At 38.3% G+C, this 19,164-nt stretch overlaps 1 protein-coding gene across 1 annotated transcript; it reads right to left on the reverse strand.

Moving 5' to 3' along the window:
• Positions 1 to 2,312: 2,312 nt before the first annotated feature.
• LOC135153894 (uncharacterized) lies at positions 2,313 to 17,137 on the reverse strand. The gene is made up of 5 exons (XM_064098626.1): positions 16,726 to 17,137; positions 12,254 to 12,399; positions 9,860 to 9,990; positions 3,963 to 4,089; positions 2,313 to 3,014 (listed from the first exon to the last, which is right to left on the reverse strand). Exons 2-5 carry the CDS (start codon positions 12,380 to 12,382, stop codon positions 2,850 to 2,852), a joined length of 552 nt encoding a protein of 183 aa, XP_063954696.1. The 5' UTR covers positions 12,383 to 12,399; positions 16,726 to 17,137; the 3' UTR covers positions 2,313 to 2,849.
• Between the last annotated feature and the right edge of the window lie 2,027 nt (positions 17,138 to 19,164).

Here is a 19,164-nt window from a genome sequence, read left to right on the forward strand (position 1 = left end):
TCATTTCACATGACAATGACGAGAAAATCAAAATATTTCAGAATTTATATAATAAAATACAAAAGAAATAGTGAGTGAGTGATGTCATCAGTTCCCTCATTTGCATACCGACCGGGATGTGCATATAACTCTTTTGTGAAATGAAGCGAAACTTTAAAATGTCATAACTTTCTTATTTTACATCCGATTTTGATGAAGTTTTCAGTGTTATGCTTGTTGAATTTTTCTCTTTTCATTCGAATCAAGTTTTTGTTGGGGTGGACTTGTCCTTTAACAATGAGTAATGAAACTGTTAAAGGGGAATGAATCCTTTGGAACGAGTAGGCTTGTGTTGAAACAGAAAAATCAAAGAATAAGATCAAAGAAAGTTTGAGAAAAATCGGACAAATAATGAGAAACTTATGAGCATTTGAATATTGCAATCACTATAAATGCTATGGAGATCCTCCCTTTGGCTATGCGACAAGGATGTGTGATGTCACATGTGAACAACTTTCCCTTTGATGAACTATAAAATACCTCAAAATGTCTCTTTCTGCTTTTTCTTATTGTGATACAAACTCTTTATCCATGGTGTATTCTTTAAGAATCTGTATTACATGCCCTCCTCTATAAAGAACACATGATCTACTGATAGATGTGATAAAAGAGGCAATTTAAGTGAAATATATACTTAAGTAATGGGGAGAGTTGTTCACAAGTGACATCACACAACTTTGTCGCATTGCCAATTTGAAGATCTCCATGGCATTAGTGATCGCAATATTCAAATGCTCATAACTTTCTCATTATTTGTCAGATTTTTCTCAAATTTTCGTTGATCTGTTTCTTTGATTTTTCTGTTTTCACACAAGCTATCTTGTTCCAAAAGTTTCATTCTCCTTTAGATATATGGTTCAGTATGAAATAGATAAGTTCAGAGTTAGACCACAGAAACAATCATATGGGGGGGGGGAGGGGGCGAGGGGTGGGCAAAAAGGGGACATTGAAGGGTGAAAGAAGGGAAATAAAAGATGTCAAAGTTATTTGGTATGTTCAGTGTTGCATCGCAGTAAACAGTGGCAAATAGGAGGGGGGGGGGGCTAAAGGGCACAAAGAGGGAAAATTGAGTAGAACTTTAAAGAAAAGAAAGGGGGTAAGAAATAGTTCACAGTTGGAACACAGTATCGGGTAGGGGGAGGGGTGGCAAGGAAGAAATAGACAAAGGAAGGGGGGAAGCAAAGCATGTATGTTGATATTGAAGATATCCTTACTGTATGTACATATAACTTGTATGTGTACTACACAAACATCTTTAGATTGTGATGCTAGTGATCACTGCTAAATATCAAATATTTGACTAACCTGATATTGATTTACTTTGTTTGAGAAGTCTGCCTTATAGTTATACATACATGTATGTTTAACCCATATTAAAACTACTTTTTCAAACAATCATAATCTGAAGAGTATGTGTTGTAGAATACAATTCTGATTGGAAAATCAGCCAAGAAACAAACTTTGGCAAAGTGTTATAGGGATGCCAGTTGGAATTGATCAGAGGGCCTGAAAATCACAGGCAATACAATATTTTGTACACAAAAATGATAAAACTATGGCCTGAAAATAAATTGCCAGATCCTGAATTCAGGCTTTTGCCTGAAAACTGGCATCCCTGGTGTTACAGTGAAATGGAGCATATGTTGAACAATGATAGCAAGAAACAATGATCGGTTATTGGCAATATGAGACTATTTGCAAACCTTCCAGAAAAGTTACACTCTGTAAGCACTCCATTAGAAATTAAAAAAGAAACTCTGATTGGTCACCAGTCAGGTTTGACATAATGCACATGCATCAATGATCTTGATCGGACAAGGGCCTTTTGCGATCGATTGCAAATCTTTGTGCTAGAAAACCCAACAGGCCCTCCCATCCCTGTTTTCTCTGACCCAAATAACAAATAAGGTCAACGGCACCATTCAAAACACATAACAGCCTTGGGGCTTTTCCTAAGGACCTACATGTAGTATTAAACAAGTTACTACTTCCTGTACATTCAAGTTCAGTATTACACTGACGAACGCTTATCTGGGACCTCTTACACCAATCTTAGCAATTGATCACAGGACTGCTCTTAAAATTTACTCCATTGAACGTAATGTGCAATCAGCTTTTAAATCAGTTGTACAATCAATGACAATGTTTTTTTTATACAAGACGGTGACCTATGCATCACTCCTACAGATGTAAATTCCATCAAGAAAAGGTATGTTTTCATTTATGTGTTTGTTTGTTCTTGTTATGTTTAACTTCCTTTTTTGCTTTGTTTTACATTGTTTGGTAGTTGGCTTTGATCCTGAAAGTTTATCGCTTTTCATCGGTTATGAGTAATTGAACAATGGCCTTGAAAAGGGCAAGTTCTTAAGATTGAAATGGTACAGGCAAATGATTTTCACATGAAAATAAAAGAACTGAACGAAATATTCAGCTTTACCGTTAGGAAATTCACTGTCCCTACAAAGGAATGAACTGCTTTATATGAGAAATTGTTGGATGGGAGGTTGAATAAATGTATCATTTCCAATACCGATTTTAGTAACTTATGATTTTTTGCTCCGCACCAGGCCAGCGCTGAAAATAGTCTGCACCATTGCGTTCAGTAACTATAGCAGAGCCGGCACTACTTTTACGATCACCCATTTAAAAACTTGGGCATGCGGGTCTGGTGCTGATAACAGCAGCATCAAAATAGCCCGCGCCATTCATAAACTCAAAGTTTTACGACTTTATTGCCCGAGACTGGTCCGGATCAGCGACTCACTAAAAATGGTATATGATCCCCCCCCCTTTCCCTCTCTTTATGCCTATCATTCAAACAAATCAACTTTTATCGCATTCATACTTACACGCTGTTCAAAAAGTTCCTTCTCCTGCTCGCCAGTCACGAAGACCTGACGTAGCAACGGTTCCCTCGCTCTGGCAGAGCGGCCGAGGACATTCGTATCATGTGGAACATTATGCCATGCTAGTACCTACATAAAGCAAAGAAAAATAGTCGATGGTTTAAGTTTTAATAGAAAAAAAGAAATCGGATTTATTCAGGGCACTGCGTGAGAAGAAAAAAAAGGAAGAAAATATCATATATATATATGTGACTGTTGGTTTTAGTTTTAATTGAATGCAGGGAATACAGGCATGATATTCCCCTGAAAAAAAAAATCTGAATAGTAGCCAAGGGTGGCTAAGTCCCCACCGAAGTCCAAGACGCCCCGGTCGGGGTTACAAGCTCTTGCATACAGCTGTAGTATAGAAATCGAAAGGGATTTTTCAAGGTGAGTCTGCTTAATAGATTTATTATCATTTGACTTTAAAAGGCAGTAAGAAACAGCATGAGAATGTTCTTGGGCAAATGAGTTCACTTAAAAAAAATTATTTAAAAAAAATTAAAAAAATAGAAAATAATAAAAAACAAATTCTGAAAAAAAGTTATTAAAAAAAAAATCGGAATTCTGATTTTAGTGGGAAGAATATCAATTATCATGCCTAGGAATAGAATGCATGAGGACTCAGGCCAATTTCACCCCTGATATGCTCAAAAGAGCCTTGAAAAATAAAGAATAGAGCCCTAGGAAAATGAAAAAAGAGCCAATAAGAACCCCCATTCACTGCTAATTTAAAGCTTAAATTCAATGTTGGAGAAAGACTGTTGTGAAAAGTACAACCCTGAAAAAATATGTATTTTGCCCGATTGACTGGTATCAGCATGAACATGTACACAACAGCATAAATATACTTCACATCCAGACAAATAATATAATACATGTTCCACAGAAAATTAAGAAAACTATAAATTAAAGTCCAAAATAATGGAGAAATTAGTTATCATCTACCCTTATAGTGGTGCAAATCATTCTTTAAAAGATCAATCTAGCCTTTTTTTGTGGGGGGGGGTTAATACTTAATACTGAAATTCCTTTTACCTTTAATTTACACTCAATGGCAAGTTCTTCAAACTTTTTCTCACAAAGGCTGGCAGTGTCTTGATCGAGGAAGAATATACCCGTTGCATAGCGACCAGGCTCTGGAAGCTCTACCTGCTGCTCGTCTCTGCATTAAAAAAATGAAGAAGCATTTTATATTTCCCCCTTTTTAAACATGAAGAAGTAAAAAGAGTCCATCCTTATTTTCACCATTTGGTTGGGAAAAGGAGGGGGGGGCGTTCAGGGCTAAAATATTATTTCTTGGTCTCAACTTATAGGAAGGGGGAGGGATAAACAATTAAGGCACCGAAAATGGAGTTTGATTATATAATGGCATACAGGGGGGGGGGGACTTTTTAACACATTGGAGGGGATGGAGAGGCCCAGAAGAAGAGGGCCGGAACGGATACCCCCTTTGAAACTCATGTACTGGGGAATTTGTGGAAATATTGAAAAAAGTATCCTGTGCACACTCCAGTATTTTGAGGGGGAGGGGCCGCGTACATGTATTGTAGGGCACAAGGAATTTTAATTTACATGTATGACGTATGGAGCTAATTTATCTGAGAAAAATTCCTATCAAAGGTCAAGTCCACCCCAGAAAATTGTTGATTTGAATCGATAGAGAAAAATCAAACAAACATAACGCTGCAAATTCCATCGAAATCGGATGTAAAATAAGAAAGTTATGACATTTTTAAGTTTCACTTATTTTTCACAAAACAGTTAAATGCACAACTCAGTGATATGCAAATGCGAGAGTCGATGATGTCCATCACTCACTATTTTTTTGTTTTTTATTGTTTGAATAATACAATATTTCAATTTTTACAGATTTGACAAGAAGGACCAACTTAACTTTGAAAAACCATAAACTGTTAACACAATGGTAATTCCACATGTTCAGGGAGAAATGAAACTTTGTTTCACTTGACAAGGGGAGAAAATTAGAATATTTCATATTTCATAAAATAAAATACAAAAGAAATAGTGAGTGGGTGACGTCATCAGTCTACCAATTTGCATACAGACCAAGATGTGCATATAACTGTTTTGTGAAATTAAGCGAAACTTTAAAATGTCATAACTTTCTTATTTTACATCCGATTTTGATGAAATTTTCAGTGTTTTGCTTGTTGGATTTTTCTCCTTTTTTTTCAAATCAACCTTTTGTTGGGGTGGACTTGTCCTTTAAAATTGCAAATGAGGGCCAACTCATTTGTACATGTTCATGGTTTGTACTACTATGGCTGCGTTTATGCGACCTCAAGCCAGAATCATGATTTGAATCATGATTTGAATCATGATTCAAAACACAAACATGAATCACAATATCACAGAATCAGCGTTTAGACGACCTTCATTCCAATGCTGTTTCTCCTCAGATTCGGGCCAATCCAGTGCGCATCACTAGTGCGCAGTTTGACAGAGGAAGTTTTTCGCACGTGTTTCGGCTCTCGAAAATTATTTTGCTTCCATCAGAATTTAGTCTATACCTCATTTTGTTTACTTCTATCATATAGGGTCCATATGCTTCTATTCATCTTGTTAGTTTATCCAAAATTGTGTTCGGAAGTGAATTTCAGCGTAGATCCAATTTAATATTGATACTGTATACTCAACAACAACTGAGATCATTGTCTGTCCAGTTAATTCATTTACTAGAACTTGAAGTTGAAGACATGACCAAAAAATGAAAAGTAGTGGACGATGCGATGACCAACACAGAACTTGAACAAGACAAGAAATGCATGCATCGTACATACAATGAGCATATAGAGCGCCTTGAGCTTGGCAAGAGTCAAACCGAAAGTAGCCCGACACAACAGTGAGGTAATATAATCATGATTGTAATCACGATATCGTTTATTCGAACATTTTCGTACGTGATTCTGCAGAAACGTCTTTCCAAACGCCCCTTTTTTCGTGTTTCATGTTTGTGATTCTAATCATGATTATATTCAATTTCGACTAAACGCAATCGTGATTCTGCAGAATCATGATTTGAATCATGATTCAAATCATGATTCTAGGGTAAAAAAGTGGCGGATAAACGCACCCTAGAACTACTGGAACCTTCAAAATCCCATTTCAAGTTTTTCCCTCAGGACAAAAAAATTGACCTCCGTTCATACTCTGTAAATGTACACATACATAGCACTAGAGCTTGAATGGAAATTTATTTGCATTTCACCTTCATGTATCATTCAAGACCCTAATGAATGACCAGCCTGGGTGATAGCATGGTGAGACATGGAAAGATGAAGAGAGAAAAGAAGAGAGAGGGAGAGATCAGAGGAAGAAAGGGGAGAGGGGGAAAAGAAGGAGAAAGAGAGGGGAGAGAAAGAAAGATAGAGAGGGAGAGAGGAGGATAGAGATAAAGAAAGAGGTAGAATCCCGGGGGGGGCACTCAGTATATAATGCATAGTGGGTATGTGCCGCGGAGGGGACCCCCATTTTTACACTCAAATTTCCGTTCCGAGGCATAGCATTTTTGTCTTATTGAGAAAAAGAACAAAGAAAGCCGCTCCAGTGCATAGCATTTTCTTCTTCTTGAGAAAAAAGAAGAAAAAAATCCGCTCCAGGGCTTCGCATATTTTCCGTTACGCCGTTCCGGTCGCAATTTTGGTGAAAAGCGGCCGCAGCTCGCTGTCCGACCATCGCCTCTGCGCTAGCGCGCCCGTCAGTCGTGCCGCCGGGCTACGTTCCATAGGGATGCATACGCACTCGCACGCAGGCGACCCGTTCCAAGGACCCCCGTTTTCACAAACATTTGTAGTTCCGAAGCCCGTTCCGAGGACCCTCCTTTTTACAATGAGCCCGCTCCAAGGCCCCCGTTTTTTGTCTCGCCCGCGGCACACCCCCACCACTTTTTTGGTCGAGTGCCCCCCCCGGGGGTAGAATGAAGCCAGGGAGTAGAGAGATAGGGTGACAAAGAGCAATAATATGGAAGAGAAGATATACATGTAGCTGAAATGGAGAAGAGGGGGTATTTTAATAGTTAATGTATGAAGAGGAAATATATAGATACATGTACATGTAGAAGTGAGCTAAAGAGGGGATGACAGGGGGAGGGAGAATACAGAAAAAAAGTAGAGAGATGGGGATAGATGAAGGGAAAGCAAATGGGATGGGTCTGAGGACAAACAAGATTTTACAGTAATAGTGAACAACACAAAAGAATGGGTATGATTAAGGGTATGAAGGGGGCATGGCCCACTGACTTTTATATACCCCCCCCCCCCCCATCCCGGGGAAGGATTAAAAGATGAATTAGGGGTAGGTCAGGGAAACTGGATAATACAGACAATTCACTGATTGCATAAATCAGTCATTTATCATGAATAAAAACTGCTTGTATGTAATTGGCAAACTTGAGTCTAATTCAGTGAATGGCCGACATTCAAAATCCTTCATGGGGTCCTTTTTGAGGGATCCCAATTTACAATGTTATTATCATTATTATTATTTTTTTTTTTTGGGGGGGGGGGTCCTATAGACTTGCTTTTTCTGGGGGAGAGGGGAGCCTGGGGGGGGTTATTACTACTTGGTATAAATGTATGATACATATGTGCCGCGGTTGAGACCCCCATTTTCAACCTAAATTTCTGTTCCAGAGCATCACCAATTCAGAAACTTCCAAAAAGCCATGTATATATTTCTATTTTCTCCTGTTCTGGAGACCCTCACATTTGTGATTTCACGTTCCAATGCACGCCCACTATGAACCACAGAGCCTGTCAGAGCAGCGAGCTCGATCGGTGCAGAGCCATAGCTGCGGGCACCCGAAGCTCCCCGCGCCCACAGCTAGCTTGCGCTCAAGCCCGATATGAATCCAGGACTGTATGAATCTAGCAAGATACGCGCACGTTTTTTCACGTAGCTGCTACCAATTACGCCTATGATCTACTGAGTTCTGGAGACCCCCCGGGGGGGCCACTTACATTGACGAGTGGATACCATGCTCGACCAGAAAAACACGTAAAAAGGATGTCTTTTTCAAGATAGGGCACGTTACGTACGTAACGTGATAAGGGTGTCAAAAACACAAAAATAATGCAAAAAGGGTATCTATTTCGCTAGGAAAGCTACTTGTTTAGGGTCAAATTTGCGGGGATGATAAAACAAAATTAAAATGTTTTATAAAGGATGTCCTTTTTGCCCCAACACTACGTGTTTAGAGTCCAATTAGCGCAAGGTGTGAAAGCTGGGGCCGTACTAAACCAAATGGTGTGTAAACTAAAGGTAAAACTGACGATCGACGGAACAAACAAAAAAATATCGCTGTACTTGTTTAGGGGTTCATTTCAGGGAATACTTGCCAAGAGTATTGTTTTGTTTCCAATACTTGTTAAGGGTAGGGTTTCAGACGCCAATACTTGTTAAGGGGTGCATTTTCAGAATATGGAAAATACGTGTTTAGGGTGCTTTTCGAGACCACATGGTCGCGCATGGTATCCACTCCGCTCGTCAATGGAAGTGGCCCCCCCCCGGGGGAGACCCCCTTTTTTATGTGGTCAGCTCAAGAGCATTGCATTTTTAGCAATAGTTGATCCAAGAGCCGTTCAAGAGACCCCCGTCTTAAGACTAAGATTTAGTTCCAGCACCCCCTATTTTCGACTTTGGCACGTCACATAGGTATCACGTTATAATTCGAGTACCCCCCCCCCCCCCAGAGGAGATGTTGAAAGCGACATGTTTATATATCACTGTTTTGAGTAGTGCACAGCTTAGTCTGTGACGTGGCAAAGGTGTCTGGTGGTAAAACTAGCTAGGGCAGGTCTTGAGCGCTCAGGAAGGATTTTATCCCTCAAGGGAGAGTGCTGGGAGCTTGCCAGGGTCCCGGGACTTCCCAATTGGTACTACCTACTCTGTATTGCGTTTATTACAGTATGGTTTTCAAATTATCAATATGTGAGATTAAAGTGAAACACCAACCTACTCCATAAATGAACAACATTATTAAAAGTCATATTGATTTTGGTAATTAGTAGCACAGTATTACCCAACAAATATTTGAAGAAAAAAAATTGGTGTGTTTGTTTCCTTCCCCGGGACCCAAGCTCGATATCTGCATGTATGTATTTCAAAATGTAGTTTCCCTTTCCAAGCCCTTTAAATCCCTCCCCCATTCTCTCTCTCCCCCCTCCCATCTCACCCCCCCCCCCCCTCCTCCTTATTAACACATTTTCTTCCTGGAAACCTTCAAGTTCAAAACTTGCTCATTAATGCCATGGTCATTTTTCCCTTTATTCTCTTCTTTCTCCACTGGGTTGACTTAAACTTTGGTGTTGAAAGCTGGTGTAATTTGGTGTTCACAACTCCATACTAGCCAACACTTGAAATAAGACTGGTGCTAAGATTGATATCACATGGTGCTGAGCTATCAAAACCTTGAGTACAAATTTTGGTAGAAAACCAACATTTAGAGTTTGTATCTCTCTTAACACATACACCATCATTAAAAGCACTTGACAGAAGGCCAGTGCTGTGATTGAGATCACTTGGTGTTAGGCTATCAACACCTTGTTTTTATTTTTAATAGAAAACCTACATTCTGAGTTGAAGCTCAGTTCAGCAAAGTGAAAGTCTCTCATTCTCACTCGCAACACAAAAACCAAACACCAACACTTGAAGTTGAAATACATGTAGGTGAAATAAGACTGGTACTGAGATTGATATCACTTGGTGCTGAGCTATCAACTCTTTGGTATAATTTTTTATAGCAAACCTCTTGTCCAGAGTAGAAGCTGAGTTAACCAACCTGATGTGATAGCATACTCTTGACATGAGCACCAAACATCAACACCAACACCTGACATAAGACTGGTGCTGAGAATGATATCATCCAACACCCAACACCAACACTTTAAACATTTATGTGCTCTTTGACCTACCTGAGTATACGTGCATATAGTTTGTGAGGTATGCCTGTCATAACACCAGCACCATCTCCAGTGTCATTGTCACCCCCTGTAGCCCCTCGATGCTTCATACGGCATAGGATAGTCTGGGCATCTTTTATGATCTACATGTACAAGGAAAAATGAAAACAGAAAGATTCCATTCAAGTATGATACAAGATGCAAGTACTGTATGTCGGTTATCTATCATAGATGATTATGTTTCAAATGAACCTAATACAGGCTTGACTATAGAACTGAACAAGCAAATATATGACATTTTTTGCTCTGTACATTTAAAAAAATATAAAAAAACCTCCATTTAAAAACAAAATGGAGAATCGTGTACATCAATGAACAAATCTACAGAATGAAACAAAAGTAGAATGGTATTGTTTGTTTGACGGTCAAATTTCAGTCTGTCAAGTACATCAATGAACAAATCTACAGAACAAAATAACAGTAGAATAGAATAGATATGGTATTGGGTATTTTTTACTGCCAAATTTGAGCCTGTCTTTGCAGACTACCCCTCCCCCCCCCCACCCTCCTTAAAAATGTTTGAAAATGTTTTTTTGTCAGAAAATGAGGACATTTGCCAAGTTTATAGCTGGACTTCCACATTGGACTTGACCGTGACTATAAAGCAATTAATATGCTGTTATCTGATATAGCTGTACATATACAATTACTGTTAGGCTGGATTGACCTTCTGTTAACCTCAGGAGGAAACACGTAGGCCTTTAATATTACCAACAGACAATAAGCACATTTGCACTGCCTTACTTCTGAATGGAACAATAGTTTAAATCACATTACGAACCAAACTCTAAAACAAAAATGAGTGCAGTTCAATACTCATTAATATTAATTGGCACTTTGGCAGTATGATGATCCTTAATTCACATTAGGTTCTATCTTTTGTTTCCCATCTTACCCCCCCCCCCCTTCCAAAAATAACCATTCTCATATTCATACATATTTTCTTGTCTTCATGTAGGCTACAGTGTATTTGTTTTTTAAGATTAATTTGTACTTTTGTAGATTATACAGGCCTTGCCATGTTTTAAGTCTTTACAAACTTTACATTTTGTTACTGTGTGCAGCGTTGTATACAGGCTACATTGGTTTTCGCAATTCACATTGTGCATAATGCAGAGTCAGAAGTATTGAGACGAAATTCACTATGTACAAATGTACTGTGGCTGCCTCTATCTACCGAGAGTCGTCACAGACACAGTCTTTGGAGTCTAGTTTTCACTCTAGACCTGGGGTCCCCGTTTCATAAAGGACCTGCAACTGTTGTAACTGCAATTATGGCAACAACCATGGTGACCTTGATTTTGATTGGCTGCTGAGCCATGTTACCAGGGTAGTTGCCATTATGGCAAAGTTACAACAGTTGCATGAAACAGGGCCCTGGTACTGGTCAAACTAGTGTCAAATATATGAGTCTACAGCAGTCTTCATTCTAGACCTGTTTTGGTCAAAGTGTCAAATAATATGAGTCTGTGGTTGCAGACTAGTAAGGATTGACATACAGAAAAAAATCCTCCCCAGGAGTCCTATTTGTAGCATGTGACAAGAACATGCTTTTTCAGAATGTTATCTACAATATGAATGACATCGTTTGTGCTGAGAAATCATGAGATACTGTACACATGTAAAAAGTTTTAGACCTGAAAGTGCTCTACAATTTTTATGCTGATTTATGACCAACATACATGTACGTATTGTATACAAAAAGACTTTAACTGAGCAATCGAGGGATAAGCCCGCAATGAATGTGCCAGAAGTCCTCATTACGTATTTCTATGATGAGCATTGTATGTAATGCAATCTACCGGTATGTTGTAACCTATGATCAAATCCTTAATACTGTAATCTATGCATGTTGGAAGTTTTCAAGGTCATTTTCGTATAATTTACGGCTATCAAAGTCACCAATTTGACAAAAATGGCATTAGGCAAGGGATTATGAGCCTTTGCCCCGCTTTCAAAATGCAAATTCAAACTCAAATTGCAACTGATCTAAAATTCCTATTGTGTAAATTCTTCATAATTTTCGGATTTAACTTGAGATTTGAGCCTACATGGATTGCAACTCCTGCATTACCAGGAGATGGGGGCTTTCCAGGGGCTGTGGAATGGTTTTGAAAGTGGGGGAGAGGGCTGCTGAACATGCAGGAAATCACATTAAGATGGTCATTTTATGTTCTTGTACATGGTTTTGAAAAAAAAACATGGGAGGGGGGCTGAACCCCCCAGCAGCCTCTCCCCCCATTCCCTGCCTTCGAACGCAAATATAAAAAAAAAACTCAAATTGTTGTGAAGACATTTGATAACATTTTTAACACCAATTGATATCAACACCATATTCTCACCCACCTTATTTGATTGTTCTCCCTTGATATTCACAATAAATCCAACCCCACACGCATCTTTCTCATATTCTGGGTTGTATAGACCCTGGGCTGGGGGAAGGCCTGTATTGGTGTCCAGATGAGGTAATGCCATGGTCAAGCAAGGCTGACCTGTAAAACAAGAAACAAATGCAATATATTACATGTACACATCATTCATCCAAATAGGCCTTTATATATGACAGACATTTTCCTGCAAAATGAAACCCACAGCAACCATTGATATCTTTTAATATTTTTGTTTTGATCATGAATAATCAGATCTTAGATGTAATGTACTAGTGGTTGAAATGTTCGGATTGTATGCTAAGATGAACAGAAATCAATAATGCCATTTCGCTGAAAGGTATTACCTTATATATTACCTTATATATTACATGACCAGGGGGGTCACAATCATAAGTATGCCTACTGCATGACTAGAGTCGCACTTACATATGTGCCTTGCTGTGTGCGGTATAAAAGACATTATGACTGCTTTGGTCATATCATGCTAAGACTAGAGGATGCACACTGTGTATTGATCAATAAGATTATGCGTTATGTCGTGTATGCATCTGCATTTAAGTGCGACTTTAAGTCATAAAAATACTTAAATCTTTTTGAACACCCACAGAGGTCTTCTGCATTAACTTGAGAAAGTAGGCATAAGACACCTAACAGGCCTAAGTGTACACAGACTTAATATCGATATTAATAATCCCAGCCATGGCGTAGTTTCCTTCAGCTAGAAATTGATCCACATAGTGCTGCACTCAACCCAGGTGAGGTGAATGGGTACCTGGCAGGAATTTATTCCTTGGAATGCCGAGCGCGTAACAGCTGCTTGAGCTACAGCCAGGGTAATAATATCCAAGTCCTTTGGAAGCGCATAGAGACGTTATTCATAATGTGTTATGCGCTATACAAGAACTGACTATTATAATTAATAATGCACTGTCTAATTAATTATTATCTACATTGCATAGGGGAGCGATTAAAAAATAACAAAAAAATAAAAACCCTGACAGTGTTCAATTACACATAAGTCAGCCAACAGACCTGACCCCTGTATATATTTCCACTGCAATCGAAGGTCATTTTCAGGACAAGCATTCAAGGACAGTCATTATCGGACAAGAATTTGGGGTGAATGAGGTCACAGGATACAGGTATCCATATAACAGAGAGCCAACATGTAGACCTACTTTCAAATTGTCAATCCGATCCCCCCTCCCCCCCCCCCCCAAAAAAAAAAAAAAGCTTGTATTTTGCCACTGGTACAGAAACAAATATTATCCTCCCCTCCCTCCCCCATATACAAAAAAAAAATTAGTAAGTACTTTTCAAATTAAAATTTACAGGGACGTAAGGTAACTCAAAGGCCTATGATGCAAACACTAAATTTAATAAAGCAGAACTTCAACCAAGACTGGAATATGCTGTTTATAATTAAAAATGTTTCTTGAATTTTACTAAACAATACAAAAACTATATGAAAACCTGCATCGGGGCCTACATGTACTCAACAGGATATCAAATAATAATGATTTTGCGTTCTTAAAGGTCAAGTACACCCCAGAAAAATGTTGATTTGAATCAGTAGAGAAAAATCCAACAAGCATAACGCTGAAAATTTCATCAAAATCGGATGTAAAATAAGAAAGTTATGACATTTTAAAGTTTCGCTTATTTTCACAACATCTACAAGTCAGTTACATGCAAATGAGAGAGTCAATGATGTCGCTCACTCACTATTTCTTTTGTTTCTTATTGTTTGAATTATACAATATTTCAATTTTTACAAATTTGACAATAGGGACCAACTTGATTGAACGATAAAATGTTAAAACAATGGTAATTCCACATGTTCAGACAGGAACGAAACTTTCTTTCACATGAAAATGAAGGGAAAATTAGAATATTTCATATAATAAAATACAAAAGAAATAGTGAGTTGATGATGTCATCAGTTCCCTCATTTGCATACAGCCCAGGATGTGCACATAACAATTTTGTGAACTAAAGGGAAATTTAAAAATGCCATAACTTTCTTATTTTACATCCGATTTTGATGAAATTTTCAGTGTTATGCTTGTTGGATTTTTATCTTTTTATTCAAAACAACATTTTGTCTGGATGGTCTTGTCCTTTTAATAACAGCATTTTACATTTTAATTGTTACCCCGGTTATTGGATCCTTGTATGCAGGCCTGCACACAATGTGCATCCATAAATGTACTATCTCCACTCCCTGGGGAGCATTCCAACAAGATGATAGACTTCCAATTCTATGACAGAAGGGGATTTGTTCAGATTACACTATGATTTGAAAACAGGAGTGGAAATTGCGCAAGACCCTGGGTTTGGACTTCATCCATCATCCAGGTCACAATTTGATCACATGATCAAAGTCATTGGTGCCAAAACAACAAAGGCATTAAAATCACAAAACAATCCCATGCCATGCCCTTCCATGCCCCTGAATGCAAAAACACATTTATTCTATTGACATTGCATGTGATTTGAGAATTTGCAGGGTGGATCAATACTAAACTTCACTTAAACTTATCTTAAACTTATCGAAAAGAAGCAAAAAATGTCGGGGCCAGGCTCATAAATTCAATTTAAAGAACAAAGAAAAAATAACATTTCAGACAACAGCTATATCAGATGAAAAATCAGATAAAATCTTATGATTTTATCAATGGCGGTCTCCTGCGTCCATTAATTAATATTTTAAAAACATTATCAAAAAATGAAGTTTATGTTCAGATCATCATTTTGTATTCATTATGTACTATGATTAGGTCAATATTGTTTATTATTTTTGATTATTTTGTATATTGCATATGTATACACATTATATTGTGATATTTTGAATGCAGTAATAAAAGCAAACAAACAATAAAAGAAAATTTTATCAAACGTGTACAGCAGTTCACAGAGAAAAATATTCCTTGTATCACAAAACAATTTGCTGTGCATATTGGAAGCATATTTTATTATCATCAGACTGTGCAGAACTTTGTGAAATTATTTCCCTAATAATCAATACTGCTTACTTGAGGAATGAATTATTCTGCGGTATACCTGTAGTCTTGATTATTCTTTTAATTAATATTTCAAATTAAACAATTTTAATGCGTATGGCAATATATAGTCTGACTTGGTACAGAAAATAGGGCAGAGTCTAGTTTGCACAAAATTATTATCTATTGATGAGAAAATACTGTAGATAGAGAGACCTTCTCTTGTCTGTTCAATCAAGAAAAATTCTGAAAGATTACATTCAGAAATCTTGGAGATAATATGCGACGTTTATATAGCGCTTTATTTGTCTCTATTAAGCGCTGCATACTAATACCCCGGCTTAAGCACGGCTATCCTGATCACACACTCGTGCATTCAAGGAAATCCTTCCTACCAGGTACCCATTTATTACACCTGGGTGGAGAGTGGCAAATGCAGATGAACACCTTGACAAAGGACGCAAGTGCTGTGTTGGGATTTGAACCCCTGACCTTGACTTTCAAAGTCCAAGGACTTATCCATAGTGCCACAACAATAAAAATGCCAGTGACAGTAAAGTCAGTAATGACAGAAATATTTCTTCTCCAATGGAGAATACAATGACCATATAAATGTAAAAGGTAAAATTAAATTAACAAAAGAGAAATAGATAACAAGAAAAAAAGATAAATGAAAAGATAACATCATAAAAAATTAAATTAACAAAAGAGAAATAGATAATAAACAAGAAAAAAAGATCAATGAAGAGATAACATCATAAATCAACAAGTAGATCTATTTATATAGGCTACTCGGTTGTTTTGTGTCCAGACAATTGATTTTAAACAGCCATTTGGAAAAATAAACAAGCAAAGTCTCATAAATTTGTAATACCATATAAACTGTTGTTAAGCAATATTAGAGAACAAAACTGAAGATTACAACTTTTCCAATAAATGTTTCTGTAAGTGCAATTCAAAGCCAAAAGGAAGGCTTCAAAATGTTAGTGTCCGGACAGTCGGACACCCCCCCCCCCCCCCCCCCTTTACATATTGAAGACTTTTACTAGCGGTACCTAATTTATTGATGATGATGCTTTGCCTTTGGTACGGTGGTGTTGGTTGGTGCATGGAGGTAGAATTTGGTGGTGGTTGTGCTGATGTGATGGAGCATGATGATGATGATGATGATGATGATAATGATGTGATTGAATGAGGATGATAATGACGATGATGATGATGATAATGATGCTAGTAGTAGTAGTACTACTAATGATGATGCTGGTGATGGTGATTGATGAATGATGGTGATGATGATGTTGTCGATGTTTGCCTCCTGGCATACAGTATATCTAAAGATGGTTCTATGAACATGGTAAACTTTATTTCTACTACAAAAATACCAAATAGAAACATGGAGGCGGAAGAGAAGTTAGTTAGAACTGACCTGACGACGCAGTTCGAGATTACAATGTGTGAATCGCTGATGCAGCAGCACCGGGCGGCCAGCGCAGACTCACACAACCGTTTCCAAAGTCAAAGAAGCAGCTGGAACTTGATGCCTGATGTTGCAACGTCTCAGGAGTCGACCATCAATAATGTGACTTTCACCTGATTTGACCAGTCTCGATCAGTCTCCAACTGCTTGACCCTGAGGACAAGTATTGTTTTGTTTTACTGGAACGTCCACTCGAATCGTCTTCAAATGTTTGCTGTTTTCATCTTTCTCTACGACACAAAGTTTAGCGCGCTGTATATACTGTGTGCTGCATGTGCGACGTGCATGAGCTCGGTTGATGCAGAATGGCCCTGCGCTAGCCTAGCCTGGGGACACACACGTGCAGGCTGCCGGCTAGTCTGTGATCTAAACAAATGAGCTGAGATAGCTGATATGACTGACCGAGACGAAATATTTTTAAAAAGAAATAAATTGATGAAAATTGTAAATAATTACTTATTTATAGGCATATATAACAAGGAGTACTGACATTGAGTGTTTTGCTTTGGTATTTTGTTTCTTCTTCTTTTCATTGACAAGTATTTGAGCCCCATTTGAGCCTGAGCTGCGAGCAAAATAATGGTTAAAAAAAGATCGGCTCTGAATATATACTTGGCATTCATTATAATAATCATCATTTGTCCTAAGTAGACGTCGTCATATAATTATGGACATATCATCTACATGTAATAAATATAGGATCGTTTCGAGCTCGCTGCACGATTCTGTCAATTTCTATCTTGCATAACAAATTATTAAAAATTATTCATGATTACCTTGCGCAACGACTAAAACGTGGGAAATAATTGAATAATCAAAACATTGCAGTTCATTCAGGTTCCACAATCACGCTCTCACACGATGCTCAGCTTGGTCAGCCAATCAACGCACGATATTATAATTGATTTCCTTATTTGGAAACAATACTTCCATATTGAGCCGAGCACCGTGTTATTCTAGCCAATCAGAAAACTCGATTTTCCAGACTCCTCCAAATGAGCATGCAGCCGAAGCCACGATACAAGCGTGATTTGTAAGTAATATTGAAAAACGCGTAGAAAGGTCGTCCATGAAGCGGCTTTTCCATGTCGAAAAAGACATGAGCCATCGACATGAAGAGTTTGTTGACCGTCATTCGTGTTTTGTTTTGAAATTTAAAGCACGTGTATTTGTTTACAATTATGAAAGGGAAGGGGGGGGGGGGGTACTCGACCACAAATGTCCTGACACGTGCACCAACCAGCCTGGAATCTGGAATTAAGATCGCAAATGACCCTTACGATATCTAACATCAGGGCATTGAGAGGTTAAAATATAATTTGAAATTTCAATATGGCCATACGTCTGGGCAGATCACAGCTAGATGGCCGGCGACCACCTGCATTTAGTAAATTACATGATAATAATATGTATATGTTAAAAAAATATGTATACTTTACATCATCATTCTGTATTCCTTATAATAGGACAATATTGCTGTTACTGCATGAGCAAGTATATTTTAGATGCATTTAATTCTATTATCAGTATACAGAAAGAGTATAGGCCTATGCCATTATTTTTTTCATGATAAAAATGGGAAGAGGTAGGCCTATAAAAAAAATCCTACCATACACGGTTAAAATAGAATGCCGCGTGCGTGAGGTATGCATTGTATGATTTGATCACGGAATGAAAATAAAAATAGGCCCCTATTCCTCGATGAGTTGACAAGCTTTATTTTATTTCACAAAGTTCTGACTCATTACTTTTATCATTGATAAGAAATAATAAAAATAACATCCCTATAACTCTAACACTAGTCTTCAGGCACAGACCCTGATTGAAGCTTTGATTAACAAGTGGGTCTCCACGCAAAGACTAGCACATAGGCCTACTAAACTTGCTACTTCAATTAGAGGGCCTTCAGTACTAAACTCATTGTAGGCTGCACATTCAGACCCTTAACTAGAGTGAATTAGGGTTTGTACACCAGACTACTCTAATAATATTGTATACATGCCCCTCTCTTTATGGTTACAGCCCCGCCCTCACCTTTCCCATCTCTCTCCGACTATCCCTCCACCCACTGGTCGCTCCATGTGTGTTTTCGCCCAGCGTCGTACGACGTAGAACGTAAGGGTCGTGTGCAAAAATTGCCAACTTCCATGGAAACAGAGGCCCAAGCGATCTTGAGCTCAAATCACGGACGGTTCTTCCGCAAATTAGCGGGCGTCCGCATTAGAACGTAGGATTTGTCAACAGCCGTCAACAGCCAATCAGATCGCTTGTAGAGTGAGCAAGCTGAGCCGATGTAAACATTCGCCCATCGCGTGCATATGCACATGTTGTACTCTACTCTGACTACACTGCACTGATAGCTGAAAGCTTCAAAACGATCCGGCCGCG

This window comes from Lytechinus pictus, chromosome 4 (genome assembly GCF_037042905.1).
Source record: "Lytechinus pictus isolate F3 Inbred chromosome 4, Lp3.0, whole genome shotgun sequence".
NCBI classification, from domain to species: Eukaryota; Metazoa; Echinodermata; class Echinoidea; order Temnopleuroida; family Toxopneustidae; genus Lytechinus; species Lytechinus pictus.